Raw genomic sequence first — 24212 nt, 5'->3', positions numbered from 1 at the left:
GTTAGCACAACGTTATTTGTACGAGATGTTTTAGAGCGCAGCTCTTAAAGGGCCCTCGCCAGGCCACATAGCAAATTTTCGTTATACGCTAGAAGTTATGTGCACTCTAGGGAGCGCTATGCCGCAAGAAGATTTGAAATTGTCTCATTAGTAGCCGAGATAGAAATACTTCAGTGCCGCGAGCGTAGATAATGGATCTACGTGAATAAAATAGTGGTAACCAGCAAAACAATAACAAACAACAAAAAGACAGTGCTCCTTCGTACAAGTTGAAAAGCCTGTATTTATTTAAAGACCGTCTTCCAGCAATCGTGTGGCGAGAAAAGCGGGACCACACCGGGCAGGCGCAGCAAACACAATTCGATATAATGCTGCCGTTAACCACTGTACAAGGCTCCCTGCTAGGCGTTTCGGCTAGCTGCATTTGTTATTGGCTCAAAACATCGAAAATATTTTTCTAACATCCTTGCTATGAAATACCATACGTCTTTTTCGGTGCAAAATAAATATGATAATATGAAAATACGCTTAGCTCTCTTAAAATTAAAAATGCCACTTCACGTTGCATCTCTACTTAGAGGTGAAGCGTTAAAGCTATGTAATCTGCAGCCAAATATAATAATTATAATTAAGAGGACACGGTTGCAAAAAATGGCGTCAACCTTTTTGACAGTATTGAAAGTATACGTATTAAACAGAGACGTTGAGCTCCTAAATGTACATGTGCAGACTGTATCTCTCCCAGAGCTGTGCATTAAAGGCACCTAATCTTCAGTTAAGAACGAGGGACAGAGCAAATGACAGCAATTATGCCAAGATTAACGATTCTACACGATGAACAAAAATAACCATAACTTCTAAAGAAGTACAAATGTTCCAGGGATATACAGAAAGCGGGAGCTATTCAAGGACAACTGAACTTTCGCGGCAAATGTAATGCAAGCTGTAAGGTAGCCCTGCAGTGTGTACTAAAAAGCTACGCCTTTGTGCGAATACAATTCGAAACACAGTCTATGCATTTCGGTGTAGGCTGGCAATGGATCAACGGAAATTTTAGGAAGGCGCGTTGTTGCGCAGAGAAAAAATTTATGACGTACACGCACTACAGCAAAGCAAGAGGCAGAGGCAAACAACAGAGGCACTGGCTACGTCCTGTGAAGTCGCCGAATGAAACTACGCAGGGATCGTAACGTTATCTGCTGGAATACGGGTATCGACTGTGAGGTTATAATAATAAAATAATTGTTGCCTTAACTTCAATCCACATTTAGGGTCGTCCAGTCAAAGAGGTATCTAGCGCAGGCTGGTTTAAATCAGCCCGTGCCGTTACAAACACTGCTGTCCGCAAGTACGTTTTACAATAACGATGCTACGAGCACGTCATGCGGTATCTCCTGGAGCTCAAGATCGTGCACAGGTCTACCCTCGAGCCGTGCGGATCTCACAGAACCCTTTCGGCATCGCCATTGAGCCTTCTTTGACGATGTTGCTCAAAACTGCCCTTGCTTCGGCGTCTGTGAAGATTCCCCACGTGTTAGGACCGTCGACGAATTCCTTCGCCGTCAGCGCGAGGAACCGTAGCTCGGGGAATAGTGGGCGCATGACCGCACGAAAATCGACCGGTTCGCCTTCAAGCCCGTGACGTTCATGGCGTAGACGTATGCTGTACGAACGCTCAGCGCGCGTGAGGCAGTGCTGCCCCCAACCGTGCACTGCTTTTAGCACTGATGCCTCGGGAACATTGGCAGCGTGCTTGAGAACATATCTCACGGTCTCCTCGGTGCAAGTCATAAATGTCGCGGAGGAGAGCACCCTGATGCTGTCTTTGACGATGAGGATTGTGGCGGGGGTGGCCAAGGCTTCATCGCCCATGGTCAGAACGTAGTCCAGGAAAGCACACACCTCATCGGTAACCATGCGTTCGTTAATGAACGCGAGGCATCTCTCCTGGAGCTGGGTGTCGAGGTATTTGGCAGCAGCAGTACGGGTACAGGCGGCCTGGTACGCGGTTTGTACATCCAAACGGCAGCTGTAGAAGTACCTGCGTTGCATGAAAATGAAAGCACATTGTTTAGAGAGGTATAAGAGAAATATGTTGAGAAAGTTAACGAGATGATCTCAGGTTGGCTAGCCTGCAGTGCAGAAAGCAAAATGGGTAGGAAATATGAAAAGAGACAAAATTCACCAACGATTACGATACTCGCTTATGGGAAATTTGAGCGTGCCAAGGCAAAACGCGCGGTCGAGACAACGGAACAACGCGAAGAACGCCTAGCGAAAAGATCGCCAAGAAGCTCAACGCCGTGCTGTGGCCTCCCAACAACAGCGGCACGATCAAGACAGTGTCACAGACGATCCCAAGACTTGTCGGTGCACCGTACCTTTACGCTACGTATATCCTGGCATAGCTGAGCTAAGCTACTGCCAATTTTTCGCTATGCGCAATGAAACTTATTCTTGCCAGATGCTACGAGTACGCGGCGCCGGAGCGATCAGTGAACAACCATCTTCTATTCTGTTCGGAAAGGGGCAGTGCCCGGCTATTCTACGAAAAGTCTTGTTCAGCATATATTCATAATTAGTGACGTCGTGACCTTAACGCGGTTTCGTGATGTCGCGACAGACGAACTAGTTGTGTACCGAAAACATTTCCACCAATTGCGGAAGGCTAATTGTCACAATGGCGTAGAACCGTAAACAAGTGTTTGCCTTTGTTCGGCCTAATGAGGCAAAATAAGTGTGCGCGTTATTTTGAGGTGGGGAGTTTTCGCGCTTTTCGCGACGTCTCGTGGCAAACTAGTGAAGCGGGCGTTGCCCCGAAATTGTTTGACCAATCGTGGGAGGCTAACGAAGAAAATGGAATATGAATTGATTATAGAATAGCGTTAAGTTGCAGCATCCATGCTATGCGGCCGCCTCGCGGTGAGTAAGCTCTATTACAGGATGGCCACCATTAGCAGAGCAGCGGTACTTGGTTGGACAATCAGAAGATGTCCGCTGGTCGGATTCGGCCCTGGATCGGGATTTGTAGACTTGTGCTCTCAAGCAAAGAAGTACAACAAAGAAGAGGGAACTTTACCGCAAAAGGCCACGGACGCCCTCTGGGTGCAAGTCAGTGATGATTATGCGGTCCTCCTTGGCGAAGTCGCCGTAAAATATGGCCTTGAACGCGTCACTCTGTAAAGCCAGGATCATCTTATGCGCCTTGAAGGTTTCACGCTGGCCAGGGAAATATTCGCATTCAACATAGAACTCCACATCAGCAAGGTCACCGGACTCGAGAGACTTGGATAACGAGAGCTGCAAAATAAAACAAGAAAAAAAAACCGAGAGGAGTAAAGAGGACGTCCAGAGACGTCGCCTAATTTCGCAGCGATAGATGAAGCAATCACCTCGAGAAGTATGAGTGGTGCACTCTCGCGTGTGACGTCAGCCGGGAAACTTCGCTGAAAGACAGCGTATTCGTTCGCTGCCTGAGAGCTGTTTAACCTTTCGAGGAAGACACCTAGCTTAGTTCCGTTACGTTTTCTACTGCTTGATTTTGTTTTGTTGCAGTGATACCCTGCAGGATGTTAGATTTAGTTTCATATGTCACTATAAAATATTAGCTAGTATAATTCTGCAGCAGCGGTATGCATACAAAAATGACTTTCTCAGTGCAAATTATTAGTTGGAGCGCAACAAAACAAGTGATGCTTGTTCATTTATATTAACCAGTGCAAGAATTTATAAACCCTTAATTAGTAGGCTTTATTCTACTTCATTTATTAACTGCGTGAAAAAGAGCAGCCGTTACCTGTACATGGGAGCCATACTAAAATATATCTTTTTATTTCAATAAATATAAAAGATGTGCCGACCGGACTTCACTGATTGAGTTTTTGTAACGACTAGACGAGTGCCGGCAATTTGTACTACTAGAGTGCGTTGATAATTGTAATGCAATATAGCTTGTAAACCTCCAAAAACCAGTGAACAAAACAGTGATGAGTAGAGTTGTGCCGCAGTGCTGCTGTTGACATGGCGGGGAAGATTAAATATAATTATTTTTTCCACCAGGCCGATAGCTGCGTCATATTAACACTTTGCACTTCACTGAAGGACAAATTCCGCTTCTTCTACCATAATCAAGTAACTTTATTCCGGCGGCGACCGCGTATACCGGAGCTGAGTGCGGCCGCAGAGTCTTCAATGTGATCTGCGATGAATACAGAGTCTAGATGCGCCTAGGGCTGATAGCTCGGTGTGCGCTGTGTGGTCGCCGCATTCTTAGCATTGACGAGAGAGGCGGCACGAAGGACAATCCGCTCAATGTTGCTGCCGCTCTTCCTCACGCCAATGTTTTGACAGCGAGTGTCCGCGGTCATGTGTGAGATGTGTTTACCTTTGCTTGCGCGCGCGTGACACCATGCTTGTTCATTTACTTAGCAAGAGAACGTTTACGAGCTTTTACGGCCGATAACGCTACTATCCTTACTTCGTATAGGTTTCTAATAATTTTCTATCGCAATAGATGCTTCGCCTTTCCGGCGAAACTGGCACATTTTGTTCTACGGACCTCAGAGGTCCCAACCTCCCTGGCGCTACTTCCCTGCTTCAAATCAGAGGTCCTCCCCTTCCTTACTACACGACCTGTGACTCTAATACCACGTGATATCGATGCACTGCGTCGGCTGTGATAGATATCTTAGCAATTTGGGCCCCTATACCGCCTCCCGGCGCATCCGTTCCCACTCCGCAGCTCTACCGCCGCTTCCACAACTACTCCTCCTCATCCCAAGCAAATTGTGACGCTTCGCGTTCTGCATTTTTCTAGGTCATTGCTACGCCTCTCCTCTTCCGCGGTGACTTTTGACATACTTCGCATGGTGTCTTGCGTCGAAACGAACCGCGAAGACCCTCAACTGTCACAGGCAATGCTATTGCAATATAATTTGCAAGTGCTTTACGTTTATTAAGTCGGGAGCTTCAGTTCAGATGCTGAAAGCTTCGCTAATTGATTACTGCCGCTACAAAAGATGCTTACAGAACCAGGAAAAACGAACGAACAAATAGATAATGGTCGGATATAAATACGAGCGCTGTTCCTGCTTATGTCCTGGTGTTCCCCAGCGCTTTAACCATGTCTCATTTCGGTCAAATGGCAACGATGCTCTGATATGCTGGCTACATCTGATCAAGAACTCCTCCTGTTAGTGCTATGTACCTCATGCTTGGTAGCTGACGCCCGCCGTCACGATCAGCACCAACTCCTTTGTCACTGTAACATGCGAGGAATCTAGAAGCTATACCACTTGCCTTTCCTATCTTCATGGCCTTCTTCCCCATGGGCTTTCTCATGATTTATCGCTGGGCTTCAATATTGTCGCGTTTTTCTTTTCTTTCCTCCGAATACGTCCGTAGTAAGATAGCGCCGAAAAATCCAAAATGGGTTTTTATAGATAATATATATAAAGCCGGAATTGGCAACGAAGAAATAAAACCTTAACTTTTGCCAGTGGAGAGTCAATAGACTAAGATTAGGTTAAAATAGATGCAAATTTTAACATTTCTCAACACAATGCTATAGATTGTCTAAACGAAGATGATGAGATAAAACCAATAAATTATCACTGCCCAATAAAGAAAGAAAATATATATACGTAATCGTCCGCATATCTGCATTTTATACCCCTGTCACACGGGCACCAGCAAATTCCGTTTAACTCCGTCGTCTTTATCTCGAGGGAGATCTGCTCGGTGCCAACGGTAGTCCATTCGCTAAGGAAGTTTAATGGAGATTTCGGTCAGGGGAGATCGCCGATCTCCCTCGGCGGCTGACGCGAGTACTCTCGTACCCATACTGGTCGTTGTAAAACAGTGAATTTACATATTATTTGCATTAAAACTAATCTTGCGCGTATTTATAACATTTCTATTAAATTAAACCGCATTTCTGCAACGGTTATACTTGCTGCTGCCAAACACTCTCGACTTCGGTCGCTTGGCCCTACGTTTTTCTCGTCTTTCACGGTCACTCAGTCCAGATCACAGACCCCGACTCACTCTGGTAGCTTTCAAATATCATATCCCCAGTGGACTTTCTCTTCTTTTAATCTTTCCGTCCCCTTTCCCAGTGTAGGGTAGCCAACCGGGCTCAGCTTTGGTTCGTCTCCCTACCTTTCATTTATCATTTGCTCTCTCTCTCTCTCTCTCTCTCCGTCTTTCAGGGCGTTTTCATGAACCCGACAGACGCGGGTGGAGTCGGCTTGTTGGGCTGGAATATGCCTGTCCAGTTCGTGTAAACACCTGCTGGTTGGACCGAACAAGCGTCGAGTCGAGCTCAGTTATCCCGCATAGGCTAGAATGATCCAGCTTGACGAGTTTCTAGTGTGCACACGCAGACGGATCCCGTCCGCCATAGGCCCGCCGGCGCCGAGACTTGGGCAGGATCATTTTGACGTCGTGATTTAGGCACCAGCAGCGGGAATAGTATCCGGACACGGCCAAGACATGCGCTGCACAGTGCAACCTCATCGGGGCGATGGAACAAATAAAGACGACAGCGGGAACCAGAAGCACAGTTTGAACACGATTATGTCTCGGCTCGACGCTGTGTGCCGTCGTTGTCCAGACTCGTCAGGAGCGAGGTCATGTAAACGCGGCCACGTCGGGTTCGATCAGCCCTATGTCTCGATCCTTTCGCGTCGAGTTCATGTAAACGTAGCCTTTGTCGTGCTAGCCGTGCAGTTGTCGCTGTGGTCACTGATGACGGACCCCGACACAGTACACAAAATAAAAGGAAACCTCAAGAGGCCAACGTGCACGAAATGTGTTTTGAGTATATATAGTTTGCAGTGGTTCGGGTCACAGATCGCAGAGCCTACTCGCCAGGCCACAAAGAAACGCACGGATAAGTACAGGGTGGCTGGCGTCGCTGTCAGCACTTCTATGTTTAGCGAGCGCCCTTTTACTCTTGACGAGTTGTATGTTTTTGCTTCAAATATATTAAATAATATGTGTTTAACAAAACACCACCGAACGCGCGTCTGTCGGCTTCCTTTAATGACTCGGTATTGGCCGTGTGACACGACCCCAACTTCTTTGAAGTCAAACTCCCTTAGGAAGTCTGGCGCTCGCTTATCCTAAAGAAGCTCGCGGGTGCCCGTGTGACACGGGTATTACTCACATTTAAATGCATCCTCGTTAATCTTTTTTGTCATTAGGATGATAACATTTTACCACTTAACCATAGCGGGCATGTTACCATCCTGGGACCTCGTGCCATGTTTTCACAGTAGCGGCCTCAATAATCTTGTACGTTTGTGCCATTTTTCCGCTCACCAAAGTTCTGTTTGTATTATTTACTTGAGCGCTTGCCGCAGCTGAACTATAATCACTAAAGCTACAGGTCATTTACAGCCATAATGCGTACTGAATATTCCAGCGATGATATTGGTAAAAGAGGTACCTTGGGCATGTTGACGCACTAACTTAATTGTTTACGCGTTCACCTTAATTTAACGTGTTGCTTTTGTCTGTCAAATTAAACGGCTTACCTCTGAACAACTTTCATCAGTCTGCGTCGAAACTTCTCGGCAGTACTTGTGGCGGCATCGAGTGCACGGCTTCCCCCTGGTTGCACACCGATAGCAGGATTCTAGAAAGGATACCAAAGGGAAAACAAATTTATCAAAGCAACGTTCTATTTTAAGGAAACCATAGACACGAAAAACACGCAATACTGAACACTGAACACTCAGGCATTTGGTGCGCGGCGTTTGAATATACTGATGTCACCGCGAGTTTAAAAAAAATTAAATTATGGGGTTTTATGTGCCAAAACCACTTTCTGATTATGAGGCACACCGTAGTGGAGGACTCCGGAAATTTCGACCACCTGGGGTTCTTTAACGTGCACCTAAATCTAAGTACACGGGTGTTTTTCGCCCCCATCGAAATGCGGCCGCCGTGGCCGAGATTCGATCCCGCGATCTCGTGCTCAGCAGCCTAACACCATAGCCACCGAGCAACCACTGCGGGTACCGCGAGTTTCACTAGGCACCACTGGTGCTGCATATGATGGCAATTGTATAGCTGCTAGGGGGCTGAAATGCCACCCATTCAAAATGAACATCTTGTTGTTGCTGTGACAAATTCAGTTGAGATGAGAGCAGAAATAAAGAAATTCACAGCAGGAGTGACAATGAGGAGATATATACCCCTCCCCTTCGCTTCGCTGACTCCCCCCCCCCCCCTCAATTCGAGAGCAGATGCAGCGGGAAATCTTTGTGTGCTTTAGCATGGGTTGTCACTGTACAAATGGAATAGGGGATGACGACGAGGATGATGATGATGATGTGGCTTTCTCCTTTGTATCGGGTGGGCTGAAGCTTTGCACCCTAGCCAGTACATAGAAAAAATTGAAAGAAAACTGAAGTGAAGAAGGGAATGGACATGGGGCACGCTCTCAACGCGGATAACTTGTGAGTCAGTGACACTGGGGACCGCACTCTTCTCTCTAGCGTCTCCGAAGCTGGCCTGCCGGGTCAGCCAGTAACACTGGCGTAGTTTCTTTGGTTGTCGCCACTACCGTGGACGCCGCGACGCTGTCGTAGGCCTCGAAGCCTATCGCTTGTGGAAGAATGGTGTCCTCAAGGCGAGTTGGCGACACCCCAGCACATTGGTCTATGGCATGCATCACGCATTCTTGGGTCTCCCCACATGCTCGGCAGATGGCACTTCGCTACGTTGGGGATTAAAGCCCCTTAATATTTCAAAAGTAGCGCCATTATTAGATCTTAACGCCATCGCGCTCTCACCGGCCTTTCCTCCTCGCCGCCTCCTGTCGGCCCAGCCTCCTCCGCTCACCCATTGACTAATCCGTGCGGTGTGGAAGCACACCGTTGCGCTTTTATATATTATTTTCTTCCCAGCGCACTTCAACCGCCATTTCCGACCCAGTGCGATGAGAGTACGCGCAAACGGATTGATTAGAGAGCTTTAGGTTAGGGGACGCAAGCGGCTTGCGTACGCGAGAACTAGAGGCCATGGCACTGAGCATGCGCAGACCCCTACGTCTGGGTGTGCCCATACGCAGTACCGTTACCCCTTGTTCTTGCGTACGCAAGCCACTTTCACTAATCTAAAACTCTCTATTGAGTGCGTTCGAGTAACAAATCAAGTTTTTTTTTTCATTTATTTACCCTAAAGGCCCAGCTTGGGCATTACATAGGAGGGGGGGGGGAGAACAATTGATAATTGATACACAATATACAACGATATACGATATTTACGAAGGTTTCATGAAGTGCTTGTTTGAATATAATATGGTCAGTTATTTCAGCTATATTACTTGGGAGATGATTCCATTCCGAAATGGCTAAGCGCAGACATGAAAACTGCAATAGTTTAGTACGTGCAAATGGCTGTTCGACCTTAAGTTCGTGATCAATTCGTGAGAATTTCCTTTTGGCTGGTAAGATGTATGCCTGAGAGAATATATTTGGGTGATGAAAAAGCTGATGGAAGAAAGTTAGGCGAGATATCTTTCTTGTAGTCTGCAATGGGATGAGTCCTAGGTCATGTTTTATTTTGGTTATACTTGAATGTTGTGAATATTTACCTGCAATAAATCGCGCTGCCTTGTTCTGAAAAGATTCTAATTTGTTAATAAGATGCGTTTGGTCGGGTTTCCATATAAATGAGGCATACTCAAGCTTTGAACGAAGTACGGTGGTATATGCAAGAAGCTTGGTATCACTATTAGCCTGACGAAGCGTTCGACGAATGAAGCCAAGAGATTTCCATGCAGCGAAACAATACAACTCACATGATTATGCCAAGACAAAGTCGGAGAAAGATGAACACCTAGATATTTAAATGATTCTGCAGTTTCTAGAGCCTCACCATTAAGAAAGTATGTGTGTTTCGTAATTTCACTGCAAGTAGTAAATCTCATAAGTTTAGTTTTCGAGCTATTTACGCTCATATGCCAGTCTGAGCACCATATTTCAATCCTGTTCAAGTCATTTTGTAATTTATCACAGTCATCCTCACATTTTAATGGCCGATACAGAACGCAATCGTCGGCATATAACCGGATTTCTGAGTCTATACCCTGATGAATATCATTTATGTAAATTAAAGATAGAGTGGGTCCCAAAACGGAACCTTGAGGCACACCGGACTGAACAGGTTGAAATGACGAACAGACATTATTGATTACGACAGCTTGTCGTCTGTTACTTAAATATTCTTTAACCCAGTTTATTACTTTTTCGTCAACATTAATCAGCTTCATTTTATATATGAGGCAGTTGTGAGCCACACGGTCAAAGGCTTTAGCAAAATCTATAAATATGGCGTCAGTTTGTGTAAGTTCGTGAAGGTTAAGGTGAATGTCTGTAGTTAGTTCAAGAAGCTGGGATTCACATGACCGGCCTCGTTCAAAACCATGCTGGTTTGCAAATAGAATGTGGTTGCTAGCCGTGTGCTGCATGATTTGAGAAGATAATACGTGTTCAAATAGTTTGCATACAACAGACCCAAGGGATATAGGTCTATAGTTTGTTAGCTTGTTTTTGTCGCCGGTTTTATATATTGGTATGACATGTGCCAATTTCCAGTCGTCTGGAATTTCGGCGGTGTCGAGAGACTGTTGAAACAATAGTGTAAGTATAAGAGCAGAATTGTGCTTTGTCATTTTTAGTGGCTTAGTACAAATACCGTCAGGACCTGGATAGAAAACGATGGTAAACGCTCAATAGCTTTCACAATACCGTCACTTGTCACAGTTATACATTCCATAAATGGAGAACTATCAGAAAACTGTGTTGACTTATCTAGGGGATTTTCGTCACTAAATACGCTACAAAATAATAAGTTAAACCGTTCAGCAACATCCATGACATCAATTGCAGCACCAGACTCAGTGTCAAAAACAGGTAACTCTTTTGTAGGTGCGGGAGAAATGACTCTCCAAAACTTCTTGGATCTGTTTTTAGAAATTGCCAAATATCCTGGTTGAAAAACTTATATTTGGCAGCCTCAATATGTAATGCACATTCTTTAGAAAACGATAAATATTCTGACTGAGCTTCAACAGATCTTGCGCTTCTTGCCTTTCGAAACAAACGTTTCTTTTTATTCAGATATCGCTTAATCTCGCGAGTAGACCATGGCTTGTCTGCTGTTTCATAGATCCATATTTTTGGAATGTATTTCTCCCGGAGTCTTAACAAGTCGTCCCGAAAACAAATCCAGTTATCTTGCAGCGAACAGTTTTCATACGTTTGCATGAATGACAGGTAAAATTCAAGAAGCTCAGAGTTGAAGCTTTCGGGATCTGCTTTAGAATAGTCATAAATATTTTTTTTTTTTTGGCGCGGTTTCCTCACGGTCTGCGTTATAAAGGTACCACAGGGTGTGTTAGGGACGAGAACTTCATTGTGATGCAGTGCTGTTGCGCCTTCGGTTCCCGCAACCGACAAGGCGAGTGCAAAAGGGTTTTTTATTCTGACAGCAATTATATGGACACTCCAGTGCATTTCTACCGTCTGCGTAGCCGTTGCCGTGAGGTTCCGTATAAAGTCCAAGGGCGATAAAATTGCCCCTGCGTGCCGTATGCTGTATGCGCGGATGAAAGCGTGCGAGGCTGAGCCGGCGAACGCGGGTCAATGTCACGTGCGCGAGCGAGGAAGGCGAAGCGGCAGCGTGCCCTCGCTTGTAGGGCGCGAGGCTCTGGGGTGAGGCGAGGGAAGGGGGGCATTCTTCTACGGCGTCTGCTGCGTAGGTATGGCTGTGCGGTCGCCGCATATTGAAAGCCATGTGCGACGTAGGCAGAGTGCGCGCCTGCGCGGACCTAATTGGATTGCAAGCGATCTGCGACGCTTACAAAGGGCACGTAGTGGCGGTAGCTCCGTATGCCCTGTGCTTTCGACGTTTCGCTTGCAGTGAAGCGAGAGATGAAAGAAGATCAATTCGCTCGGTATTGCTGCCGCAATCACTCGCTCCAGCGTTTTGACAACAAGCTTCCGCGGTCATCGAGGGAGATGTGTTCATGTTTACCTGTACGCACGTGACACCGTGCCTGTTTATTTAGTGGGTAGGCGAATGTTTAAAAGTTTATACGGCCCATAATAGTCACATCCTTATTTCGTATCGGTATCTACTAATTTGCTATAGCAATCGATGTATCCCCTTTCCGGCGAAAGTGCAATAGTTTGTTGACCCCCGGCGAGCGCAACGCACGAAGAGCAGCGTGGGCGCATAGCATAGGGTGGGCTGACTTCAAGGAGGTTGCAAAAGAACGCACTGTTTCGTGAAGCGCCAGGGTTCTTCATTACCTACTTTCTTGAACTTAGATCCGTGCTCCATTTTGAATTTTTTAATCAACATAACACAATTTTCTCTCTATAGGATCGCGGAGAAGAGCTTGCTGCTTGATTATTGAGAATGTCAGAGTTTCAGCTTGAACAGTGTTGCATATTCTTCGGTAATGCGTGACCAAGTATAGCCATCAATTGCCAAGTTGAAGTAATAATTTATGAACTGCTCATCAGTCAGAGCACAAAACAACTTCAAATAGATGATAAGTGCACTGTAGCCTAGAAAACCACTAAAATTGTTGCTCCGCATTGAAAAGGAAAAAGGATATTAATTCATAAACTTTGATTGTCTTGCCTATATTTATTAGCACCTATAATAATTTCTAATTGCTTTACACGCAGTATCTATTCATATCAACCTTGTACACCATTTCGTTTAAAGATACAGCTAACTTTATTTTGTTACGTTGAACAGTTTTGCCGGGACAGCAGTACAAAGGAGGCTAGCTAAAACGCCGTTTTTTGCTCACACTGTATTGATTACCTTTAGGTAACGCTTCAGGCTAGGCAATAATGCTAGGTGTCATTGCAAAGCACAGACAGTATTCCTTCCACTGCAATGTAATTCATATCTGTCCAATGTCTAATGAGCGCAGAAAACACAGTGCGTCCGCAAACAATGACTAAATTGCGGAGCGCGTGCCGCCGGAGTGGGCCATCCACCTCAAAAAAGTGCATGCGTATGTGTCCATGCTGTGTGCGGTTGTTAGCACGTTTGACTTTTTTCTAATAAGATCGCATTGTTGCATTGGAGCTCTTTAGCCACGGAAGTGCTCGCACCTGCAGCAGGCGCGTGGCATAAAAGCCACCCTATTCTGCTCCACAACAAGTTAGCACATTATCGACGCTTTTGCAAGGCTCATTAGGGTTTACGAATGCTGTCTTTTAGCTTCAATGTACGCCCGCATGTATTGATTTGTGGCGTTTAACGTTTTTAACGTCCCGAAGCGACTAATGCTATGAGGGAGGTCGTAGTGGATGGCTCCGGATGACTTTAAGCCGGCCTCGCTGTCGTCCATGGCCAAGCCATAGAATAAAGACCAACTTTAGAGAAGGGAAACTGTACCTTCCGCAGTGGTTCGAAAATAATCAGCGGCAGCGCATGGAACTTACCTAGGTGGACGCCAGATGACGCTGCTAAAACAGAAAGCGGAAATGCGCATTTTTTTTAGAGCATTATTCAATATGGCCGAATTTTGCCGGTCGTGTACGCTTGTATCCGCTCGTACGCGCCGTATATATACTCGCCTCGGCTGCCGCGTAGCCGGTGCGTTCTAATTGCCAGGAGACAAAAGAACCTCTACTGACGCCAATACAAACAAGCCACAGGTAAGTGAACAGAACGTGCGACTTTATTGGCAAAAGACAAGCAGTGTATGTACACTCTCGTGCAATAGCAGAAATAAAAATTGTATGTCGAGATACACTGGAATCTTTGACGCGAGCTCGTAAACGGCTCACCGTCGTCGTCGCACATGGCGGTCTAGTAACGAGCGACAACCAAGCGGCGCATGCAGATTGGACAGTGTCCCTCCTGTTTGCAGCGGCAGTCGCCGTTAAAGATGAGCAACTTGCATTGCGAAGCAATCGGGTGAACCAGGCATTTGCTGCCGCAGCCAACACAGCGACATGGACTACCCGGCATTTTAGCCTTAACTCCTTTCCAACCTGCACGTTACTTTTCTTTCGGGGGCCGCTAATGTGTGGCTCGCACTTGGTGTCCCACATTGTCTCACTATGGACAAGTCGCGTTCGTGGGCATCACCTTCATCAGCCACTTTTGCGGTCCTTTGCACCCAACTTCACACACGTCGGACCATGTAAGCATGTATGCCGGTCTCCGTTCGTGCTTAATCGCGGCCGAGAAAGGCAACAGGCACAATTTTGCCCATGGCTGCAGCAGGAAAGGCTGATCTGGGAGCACGAATCACGGTGTGTAAATTGGGAGTCTATATCGCTGTGCAGATTGCAGGAGCAAATGGCTACTTCGAGAGAGTGCTTTCCAATGCAACTGACCAGGCCGCCACATCCGATAAGCGTAACACGGCGACCGTAACCAAGTGAGATAACAGCAAAAATAAACGGCAATCATTCACCACATAGTGTTCAGACAATACATTATACATTGGATACGAACCATATGGCAACAGTGAGCATTCACATATACGGGTCTCTTAGGATACATTCAGCGGCCTACTTACAGGCATAATGCTTGCCTTCGTCGCATGTGGTGGTCTGGTAACGAGCGACAACCAGCAGTACAAACAGATTGAACAGAGCGTCGCACCTGTTTGAACCGACAGTTGCCGTTGAAGATGAGCAACTTCCATTGCGAAGCAATCAGGTGACGCAGGCATCTGCTGCCGCAACCAACACAGCGAAATGGACTATCCGGCATTTTAGCGTTAACTCCTTTCCAACCTGCACGTTTCTTTTCTGTCGAGGGCCGCTAATGGTGTGGCTGACATTTGGTGTCCCACTTTGTCTCAGTATGGACAAGTCGCTTTCGTGGGCATCACCTTTGGCAGCCATTTTTTGCGGGCATTTTCACCCATACGGCTATCAACTTCATACACTTCGAACCATGTAAGCACATATGCTGGTCTCAGTTTTGAGCAAATCATGGCCGAGGTAGGCCACAAGTACCTGGCCATGGCTGCAGCAGGAAAAAACGAACGGGGAGCACCAGTTATGGTGTGTGTACACTGGGAGTCTATGTCGCTGTGCGGACTGCAGGAGCACATGCTTACCTCGAGAGACTGCTTACCAATGCAACTGACCAGGCCCCCACATCCGAGAAATGTAACACGGCGACCACAACCAAGTGGGGCAGCAAAACGAGATTCTGCAATCTATCATTCAGTGTAGCTTGCGCAAAGACCCAGGCTATCGAGGAAGAAGAGCAATCATCAACGAGACTAGGAATATGGAAAATGAGAAAGCTTGCATTCAAGAGAGAAGCCACTCTGCTCTGCAAGCATTGAAGGCCAAAAACATCAAGAAAAGTAAAATGGTGCATAGCAAACAGTGCGTAGGTTAATGCAAGACACATGTCGATGTTGCATCAGCTATTTCAGGAGAGCAATTGTGCATGACAACATGCACTAATAGGTACTGCTACAGATATGTTATGATACTAGACAGTGACTGGTATTAAGTATCAGCGAAGAATCTGTTGACCTTTATGTTCGGATGACGATGAATGATCGCTAACGAGAATGGGCAATGAAAAAGCTTGCATTTATAGAAGAAAAATTACACTTGGCACAAATGGAATTGACATGGCCAGGAAGCTGATTAAGTGCAAACTGACGGAACTCTTTTGGCCAGCGTCGTCCGTGCTTGATCAGAAGTTGCAGGTGCATCTGAAGACGAAGAATTTCTATAAAGTTCTTTTTGAGTTACCTGGATGACTCAGCCAATTTGTCCGTGCTGGTGGAATGGTGGCTGAAGCTCTTTTCAGTCTTGACACAGTGCTCTGCAGACTTGATATCTCATGCAAATTCTTCTGCATGCGCTTGTTTGTTCGTGTTTTTAAAATCCTTGCAAATTCAGCTCCAGCCCCTTTCTGTTGGTGTGGATAGGAGCTCCTGTGATGACCAAGGTATGCTTGGCATGGACTCTGTTGGGGCAGAACGGTGACACATGAGATACAGCACAGATTAGCCAAACTCATGTGTGTGTTTTCTTTTATGTTCGAACCAATTATACTGAACCATAAACATGAACAAATATTCATTTCTGCTGCAAAAAAATGACATGTATCTCAAGACTAGCAAGCCAATACAGCATATATCAGGCATATTTATTTCTGAACCACATGTTGTTTACCTTGTAGTAGCAGCCAATATCCACACAATGGTCTTGTTGTAGCAGGCAGCAGCTTCTGTTTAGTGTGTGGAGTGTGTTGCTTTATACTGGTGCCATCCTCATTACTGAATGTCTGGAACAGAAATTTTGACTGAATCAGCAATTGAAAAAGCACAATTTTGCAATATGAAATGCAAAAAAGTGTGACATATATATATTGTAATGGTTTGCGACTACAGAACACATGCAAATATACCCTGTCTGTTCTAGGGCGCTTAAGCAGCACGTTAAATAAATATTTCTATTGTGCATAAATTTATGTCTGCCTGACTATACAATGCATGTAAACAGTTTAAGTATTATTAAGATCACAAATGAGAACATTTGTGCGTTCATTTATACACTGGAGGAGATCACACTGCTGGTTCCACAAGCAAATGCATGAACGTCATGAAGCTATTAGAACTGATGCATTATTTTTCTGCACGAACGTGATGCACTGCTGCACTACTGCAAAAATAAATGCCATACGGTAAACCAAACTGAACAGCAAGAACATTTGGAACCAACAAGTACGAAATATGAGTGAATTATCACGCTTGGAACTGTTTAATACATTAAATTCTGTACTTCCACATCATTTTACCAAAGGATTATACGGTTTTGTGGACGAAAAAGTTGCCGGCGGACTCGAAAACAAGTGTTATATGTATATTGTTAAGGCTACCCAGTCACCTATGGCCACCGCTACAACAAGATGAAAAATGAGGCGCGCGTTCCGATGTCGCTCTTTCTTTCCCGATTGTGTGTGCATAACGACAGCCTCGCAAGTAACGGTTCATTTAGGAAACAGCAACGGAGGATCCCGACTGCCATTTGTTGTGCAGGATCTAGTTCGTTAACTTGTCTCCGGCTGTAAGTTAATGAGACGAATATTATATAAAGATTCATGCAGCGGTGTTAAACGACTCACCGTTATTGCCGTTGTCAGCGGCACCAGAATCCAGCTCCCGTTTCGATGCAGACGTGTTCCGAATGGCTCACGACCGATACCCAACTTTCGGGCTTACATGTCCCCTTGCAAACACGTCCACTTCACCCCAGGTTAAATAACGCGAGACATCGAAGCGCAATAAACTAGTTTTAGCAAAAAAGAAGCAACGAGTCAGTGCACGAACGAATGAATCCGTGCCGCCATGCACTCGAAAATACCGATAAAAATTTTAAATCCAGGCCAGAGGACACGTGAAAGATCGATGATGCTGAATGCTATTTGCGTTTATAGTGGCAAAGAAACAATAAACTTACAAAGAATACGATATCAAATTAGCAATGATAATTTCGCCCTCTTTTTTGTGTAATAAACGTGCTTCGTTAATTGTAGGAGAAAGTTTGCAAGAAAAAATTGCGCTTGTTACGGCGCCTTTAGCGGAAAATGTTCAAACTAACGTAAGCATCCCGAAGTGATTCTACTATGCTGGTTTTGTTAGCAGCAGCGCGCGGTCGATTTTTTCGCCCTCTGTGGCCATTTGTTGAACTTGAGAGTGTGCGGGACCTAGCCAAGCTCGCACTGACTGGGCGAGCGCGGCGCTCCTCTTAGCATAGAGTTAGTAGAACAACTCTAGAGGAAAAGCTGGGCCGGAACTCTAGGGCGCCGCCTTGTTGCTCCTGGTCAATGTGGCCAGCGCAATTACTATTGAAAGAGCTGAAAACAAGTACATTGACCTTATGCTTTGTCATCTAAAAACGCATACCTGATGGCCTTATGAACGTGGTGCGTTAATATTAAGTTTACAGAAAGCGATCGCTAAGTCCGTGACTTATGTAAATTGCGATGCACGCATTCATGAAATATAGGATGACGCGAATTTCGGTTTCAAATCTGTTTTTTGAATGCGTAGTAGTTTCGTACAGTTTAGATTTGACATGCGATCGCGCGTCGACATCGGACGCTATGGCACACTCGTGCGTTATGTGCCACCCAAGCCCCGAAGTGCTCTGGCATATACCTTCACATGTAAGTAAACGAATGTATCTCCTTGTTGAGAATATCATGCGAGTAGGCAGCTCGAGTGGTGCATCACAATCGTTTGAGAAGCGTCACAGTAGAGCCGGGGGTTTGATTGTTGTGTTCATAGGAGGTTGTGGCCAAGTACTGCACCAGGGTGGCCAATCCTGCTCTGGTGAGGGAGTGCGTTACCGGTTCTGGTCACCGGGATCAGGCCACACTCCAGGCCTGTTTGTGCAATTTTTATCAACACGCGGATTTTTTTTCTTTTTTTTTAATCCGGTGGAAAATTGCCGGCATCGGGATTCGAACCACGGACTTCTTGCACGCGAGGAATTGCACGAGAGGAATTCGAAATCCCGAAGGTAACGCCAGAAGAAGAAAGCCTTAGGAGATATGCGAAGGGTGAAGGCAGCTGGGGAGGATCAGGTAACAGCAGATTTGTTGAAGGATGGTGGACAGATTGTTCTAGAGAAACTGGCCACCCTGTATACGCAATGCCTCATGACCTCGAGCGTACCGCAATCTTGGAAGAACGCTAACATAATCCTAATCCATAAGAAAGGGGACGCCAAAGACTTTAAAAATTATAGACCGATCAGCTTACTGTCCGTTGCCTACAAAGTATTTACTAAGGTAATTGCAAATAGAATAAGGAACACCTTAGACTTCTGTCAACCAAAGGACCAGGCAGGATTCCGTAAAGGCTACTCAACAATAGACCATATTAACACTATCAATCAAGTGATAGAGAAATGTGCAGAATATAACCAACCCTTATATATAGCTTTCATTGATTACGAGAAAGCGTTTGATTCAGTCGAAACCTCAGCAGTCATGGAGGCATTACGGAATCAGGGTGGAGATGACCCATATGTAAAAATACTGGAAGATATCTATAGCGGCTCCACAGCCACCGTAGTCCTCCATAAAGCAAGCAACAAAATCCCAATAAAGAAAGGCGTCAGGCAGTGAGATACGATATCTCCAATGCTATTCACAGCGTGTTTACAGGAGGTATTCAGAGACCTGGATTGGGAAGAATTGGGGATAAAAGTTAATAGAGAATACCTTAGTAACTTGCGATTCGCTGATGATATTGCCTTGCTTAGTAACTCAGGGGACCAATTGCAATGCATGCTCACTGACCTGGAGAGGCAAAGCAGAAGAGTGGGTCTAAAAATTAATCTGCAGAAAACTAAAGTAATGCTTAACAGTCTCGGGAGAGAACAGCAATTTACAATAGGCAGCGAGGCACTGGAAGTCGTAAGGGAATACATCTACTTAGGGCAGGTAGTGACGGCGGATCCGGATCATGAGACGGAAATAATCAGAAGAATAAGAATGGGCTGGGGTGCGTTTGGCAGGCATTCCCAAATCATGAACAGCAGGTTGCCATTATCCCTCAAGAGAAAAGTATATAATAGCTGTGTCTTACCCGTACTCACCTACGGGGCAGAAACCTGGAGGCTTACGAAAAGGGTTCTACTCAAATTGAGGACGACACAACGAGCTATGGAAAGAAGAATGATAGGTGTAACGTTAAGGGATAAGAAAAGAGCAGATTGGGTGAGGGAACAAACACGAGTTAATGACATCTTAGTTGAAATCAAGAAAAAGAAATGGGCATGGGCAGGACATGTAATGAGGAGGGAAGATAACCGATGGTCATTAAGGGTTACGGACTGGATCCCAAGGGAAGGGAAGCGTAGCAGGGGGCGGCAGAAAGTTAGGTGGGCGGATGAGATTAAGAAGTTTACAGGGACGGCATGGCCACAATTAGTACATGACCGGGGTTGTTGGAGAAGCATGGGGGAGGCCTTTGCCCTGCAGTGGGCGCAACCAGGCTGATGATGATGACAGTAGAACATTTTTCTACATGCGGAGCGGTGTTTTTATTTGCGGGTTTCCCTTCAGTAGGAAATTGCTGGACAGGCGGACCAGCGCACCGGAATTGTACTGGCGAAGCCACAAGCAACTCAAAGAATCTGTTTAATTGTTGCACTTTGAACAATCACGCTTCTACAAAGGCCACAGCAGAAAAACAGCCTGATGCCGAGTATTTCTGTGCGACGAAGTAATCAAGAGGCGAGTGCCTAATGCGGACGAAATCGAGTGCATCGAGACTTAGAACGACGGAAAGCTGAGCTAGTTGGTAAGGATTCATTATGCAAAACAGAGGTGAGGCGTGCAGACAAGACACAAGAGTAGAGAAGTGGGCGGTGCTCGTGTTGTTTGCTTGTAAATACTCTACTCTTGTGTCCTGTCTGCACGCCTCACCTCCGTTTTGCATAACGAGTGCATCAACCTACATATTAATAGCGTAGGCGTTTTCTTAACTGTGCAATATTTTCAACACTTCCTTGCATGCCATTTCATGTGGAATATCTTTTCTGGTCACAAATTTGTGCAGCGAATCTATTTGCATGATCGACGCCGGGCCTGTGGGACCGTTCACTTGCACTTGATGCTGAGTCTTTTTTACATGTATCCATAAACTGCAGATATGCGCATCAGATCCCTGCGAGCATTTTCAAAATTCAATTATTTTAGACAACAGGCACCATATGCAATACTGACATAATCTCAAATATCATTAAGCAGCTGGGGCACATTATTGTTGACTATATTCGCAGGTAAGATAAGTAGATCATGTGGACAGTTCCAGCTCATTTTCCTTAAATCAGTGTGTACAAGGGGTATGCAAAAATATTTTTTTTTCTCGCGCACCGATTATTTTGCTGTATAAGCAAGAGAACCCACCAGGTTAGTGTAACGAGTCTTGTACATCACACTAATATGTGCTTTAATTTACCAAGTGAGATGAGTTACTTTTATGGCTCATTCAGTCATATCACACTGCAAGCTGCATTCATCAATCTTCAATTGGATTTTGCAAATGTTTAATGAAACATGTTTCCCTTTTATGCAGATATGCAATGGCAAGCCCTTCCGTGTGTTCCAAAGGTAAAATTTAAGCTCTAAATTAAAGAAGTCATTTCTAGTCAGAAACAAGCAAAAATGGTGAATGCAGAGTATCAGAAGCCCAAGGTACAGAAATTATGAGAAGTGCTGAATGATTTTAAGGAAAGAGTGCTATTTCAAAATGCAAGACTCTTTAGTGGAGGTCAAGCAAGTCACTATAGGTAGAATACTCTGCAAAATTATGCGAGTGAAGGGATGTCAAACAATGGGTCAGGAAGTGCATTGTTTTTCTGCAAAACAAAAGCTGACTGTCATTACATGAGTCACTTTCGCATCAAGACACTGCTGCTTGATAAATTCAGAAATAAACCAAAAAACAAGACACGCAACAATAAAAACAATTTAATGATGCTCTCTCCACATTGGGATAAACAAAAAACAAACACATCACATCTAATGTGGACATATGTTACGCTTGTGAAACACTAAAGGAAAAATTCAGTTTCAAGCTATGGCACTTGCCGCATAGATGTGGGGGGCCTTGCAATAATAGTGATAGTTACCACTGCATTTAGAAATTGAAAGCATTCATGCAGACAAGGGTGATTCTTTATATTTTGGCTACCACTTCAAATGCCTCCACCAAGTGTTACAATGCTGCACGCAGCCATACTAAGGATCTCGCAGCAACACCTGCACGTAAAAAGCAGAAGCAGTCAAAGTGCTTGTGTGTTCTGGACACTATGTTTGAGAACTTTTAGGCAAGAAGAATGCAAGAAGTAGACATAACTGCATTTATTTCCATAGTTCCCCATTTTAATTGCCTTTTCTTTTGCTTAGACAATGCCTACGCCTAGCCACAGCAGCTCCCTCATACAGACTCCGCAAGCCAAGAGGCCGTGGAGGCAAATGCAGGTAAGAGGCAAGGAGCAATAGCACTGGTAACGACATTCATCTAATTTCTTGCTTTTTTTCGTTTAGGCAGCCAGCACACCTCGAACAGCCACCTTGACTGCGGATGTGTCACCCTAGTCACCAAGGAAACATTTGAGGGAAAGCGACAGACAATGTGGACAGCCACTTCTGCGTGTAAACGATACTCTTTCTCTCGGATGACTCCTACGCCTCGCCACGCCAGCACACTTGTGCACAATGATGCCGCGGAGGCACATGCAGGTCAGAGGCAAGAAGCAGTGGTACTGGTGTGGACATTCACCCAGTTTGTTTTTCTTACACTGAGGCAGCCAGCACACCTCGAACAGCCACCTTGACTGCGGGTGTGTCAGTAGATTCCTGTTGTACATATGCTCATAATAAACTTCAGTAAACTTGAACTTGATAATAAACTTGAAGGCAAATGGGACATTGATGCAGTTTTTTTTAACATTTATTGTACACTTACAATACATATTATACTTTGCAGTGCTACAGAGCGTATTTTGAAGCTTCCACCAATATTTTGCACGTTTAATTACGTATGTGTTGTGTGGCCCTCAATGCAGTTCATGTTGTAGCAGCTGCTTTGTCTGTATATCGCACATTGGCTTAAGCTCGTGATATCCACATACTTCTCTCACATATACAAAATAAAGTTCTATGTAGTGTTCAGTGTTACAACAAAAAATGAAAGTAAACAATCCGATCGTGGAATTGTGTTTATTAGAGTGATTCCTATGACAGTTACTGACAAGTTGACAACTTGAACTGGTCAATCCGTCCATAGCCTCCTCTATCCTTCAAAAATAAAGGAGGCTATGATCCGCATAGGCAAGGAAATGTATGTATACATAAAAAAGGGGGTATGTGTGTGTGTTTGTAGTGGGGGGTATAGTGGGCGGTACGAAAAAAATGTACCAGCACCGTCCTCTAGACCCATTCCGTTAAGGTACCGTAACAAAACGTATTAAAGTTCATACAACCAACTCTGATAGTATTACACACGCCAGGCGACGCGAGCTACATTTGCCATGACGCATTCGCGACTACACCGGATGCCCTCCATATTATGCTCTTTAATCGTGCTCACTGCACCGAGGCAAAGAAAGATCATGGGCGCAGGTGCCTTTAAAGTATCTCGACCTTGCGAGGCACTGCTGCGCGTGCCAGGGGAGCTGTCCGTGCGAACACTCCCGGGCACACACCTGCCTCGGCGGCCCCAACCTACGTACCGTTCTGCTTCGAGCTTCGATCCCCCCACTGTCCATTGGGTGCCCTGGAGTTCCTGCGCCGCCTGCTTTATTATTATCTCAGGTGCTCTCCCGAGACTTCCGTTTGTCGATTACATGCGCCCTACAGCTGGATCAGTACTTATAATAATAAAACAACCCGATCTATCGTCGCGACGATAGATCGCGAAAGCGGCTTTTGCAACATACCGCGCCCGTGCGAAGAGAACTACCCAATGCCAACGAGGAATTTGACCACAGCTTTGAGCTCGTAACCTCGTCGAGTGACACTCCTGCAACAGGCGTGACCGCTGAAAACCGCATACCACCGCAAACTTGAACAGGATCATCCCTCGGTTGCATAACTGCCACCTGTACGGCCAACATGGACCACACCCACACCGTCCCGCAACATAGAATGAAGAACCAACTTATAAAGCCCAAACACACGGCTGCACGCACATATCACGACACTACAAGTGAGACGCCATGCTGTTACGCTCTACGGTTGCCGGATTAAAACTGACTACTGTCACCAAGTCTAGCAAGCGTCTCACGAGCTGGCAACCTCCGCGCGTAGCAACATGGCGGCGCTCTTGCGGTTCCCGATTTCAATGCATGGGCCCTATGGGTAGCTTGTCCTCTAGAGTCAGTATGGTAACTCTCTGCCTCTTAGCCAGGCGTGCGGCGAGTCACGTGGTCAGGCGCCGCCCCAGCTGCGAAGAGCGCATGTGCCAAGCCGGCGTCGGCGCCGGAGTACGCCACCATAGCCGGAGCTCGCCGCGGCGAGTCACGTGATGAGTTGCCAAGGCTACGGCGCAGCTGCGGTCAAATGAAGGTCAAATTCGCGGCGGCGGCGAAACTCTGATCGACGTGGTTAGTAAAGCGAACCGCGACGTCTGCGATACACCGCGCCCGTGCGAGAATTACGGAACG

At 45.7% G+C, this 24212-nt stretch overlaps 1 protein-coding gene and 1 long non-coding RNA gene across 2 annotated transcripts; one reads left to right on the top strand and one right to left on the bottom strand.

Moving 5' to 3' along the window:
* Positions 1-1419: 1419 nt before the first annotated feature.
* On the bottom strand, positions 1420-5340 carry LOC142591429 (BTB/POZ domain-containing protein 6-like). Its single transcript, XM_075703756.1, has 3 exons — positions 5299-5340; positions 3080-3300; positions 1420-2041 (listed from the first exon to the last, which is right to left on the bottom strand). Exons 1-3 carry the CDS (start codon positions 5338-5340, stop codon positions 1420-1422), a joined length of 885 nt encoding a protein of 294 aa, XP_075559871.1.
* A 15664-nt stretch (positions 5341-21004) lies between these two features.
* On the top strand, positions 21005-22138 carry LOC142591074 (uncharacterized). Its single transcript, XR_012830329.1, has 3 exons — positions 21005-21153; positions 21952-22026; positions 22093-22138. It is a non-coding gene; the product is annotated as an uncharacterized LOC142591074 (long non-coding RNA).
* Positions 22139-24212: the final 2074 nt, after the last annotated feature.

Source organism: Dermacentor variabilis, chromosome 8, assembly GCF_050947875.1.
Source record: "Dermacentor variabilis isolate Ectoservices chromosome 8, ASM5094787v1, whole genome shotgun sequence".
Classification (NCBI taxonomy): domain Eukaryota; kingdom Metazoa; phylum Arthropoda; class Arachnida; order Ixodida; family Ixodidae; genus Dermacentor; species Dermacentor variabilis.
The sequence above is the reverse complement of the archived record's forward strand: the minus strand, read 5'-3'. Positions and strand labels throughout refer to the sequence as shown.

Bases quoted from the DNA above. Each gene is read 5' to 3' on its own strand.
- LOC142591429 (XM_075703756.1), bottom strand. From the start codon at position 5,340: ATGAGAAAGCCCATGGGGAAGAAGGCCATGAAGATAGGAAAG. The intron at 3,301-5,298 runs GCAAGTGGTATA...TTTATTTTGCAG, and splicing joins AGGCCATGAAGATAGGAAAG to CTCTCGTTATCCAAGTCTCT. The intron at 2,042-3,079 runs GTAAAGTTCCCT...CATGCAACGCAG, and splicing joins GGCGTCCGTGGCCTTTTGCG to GTACTTCTACAGCTGCCGTT.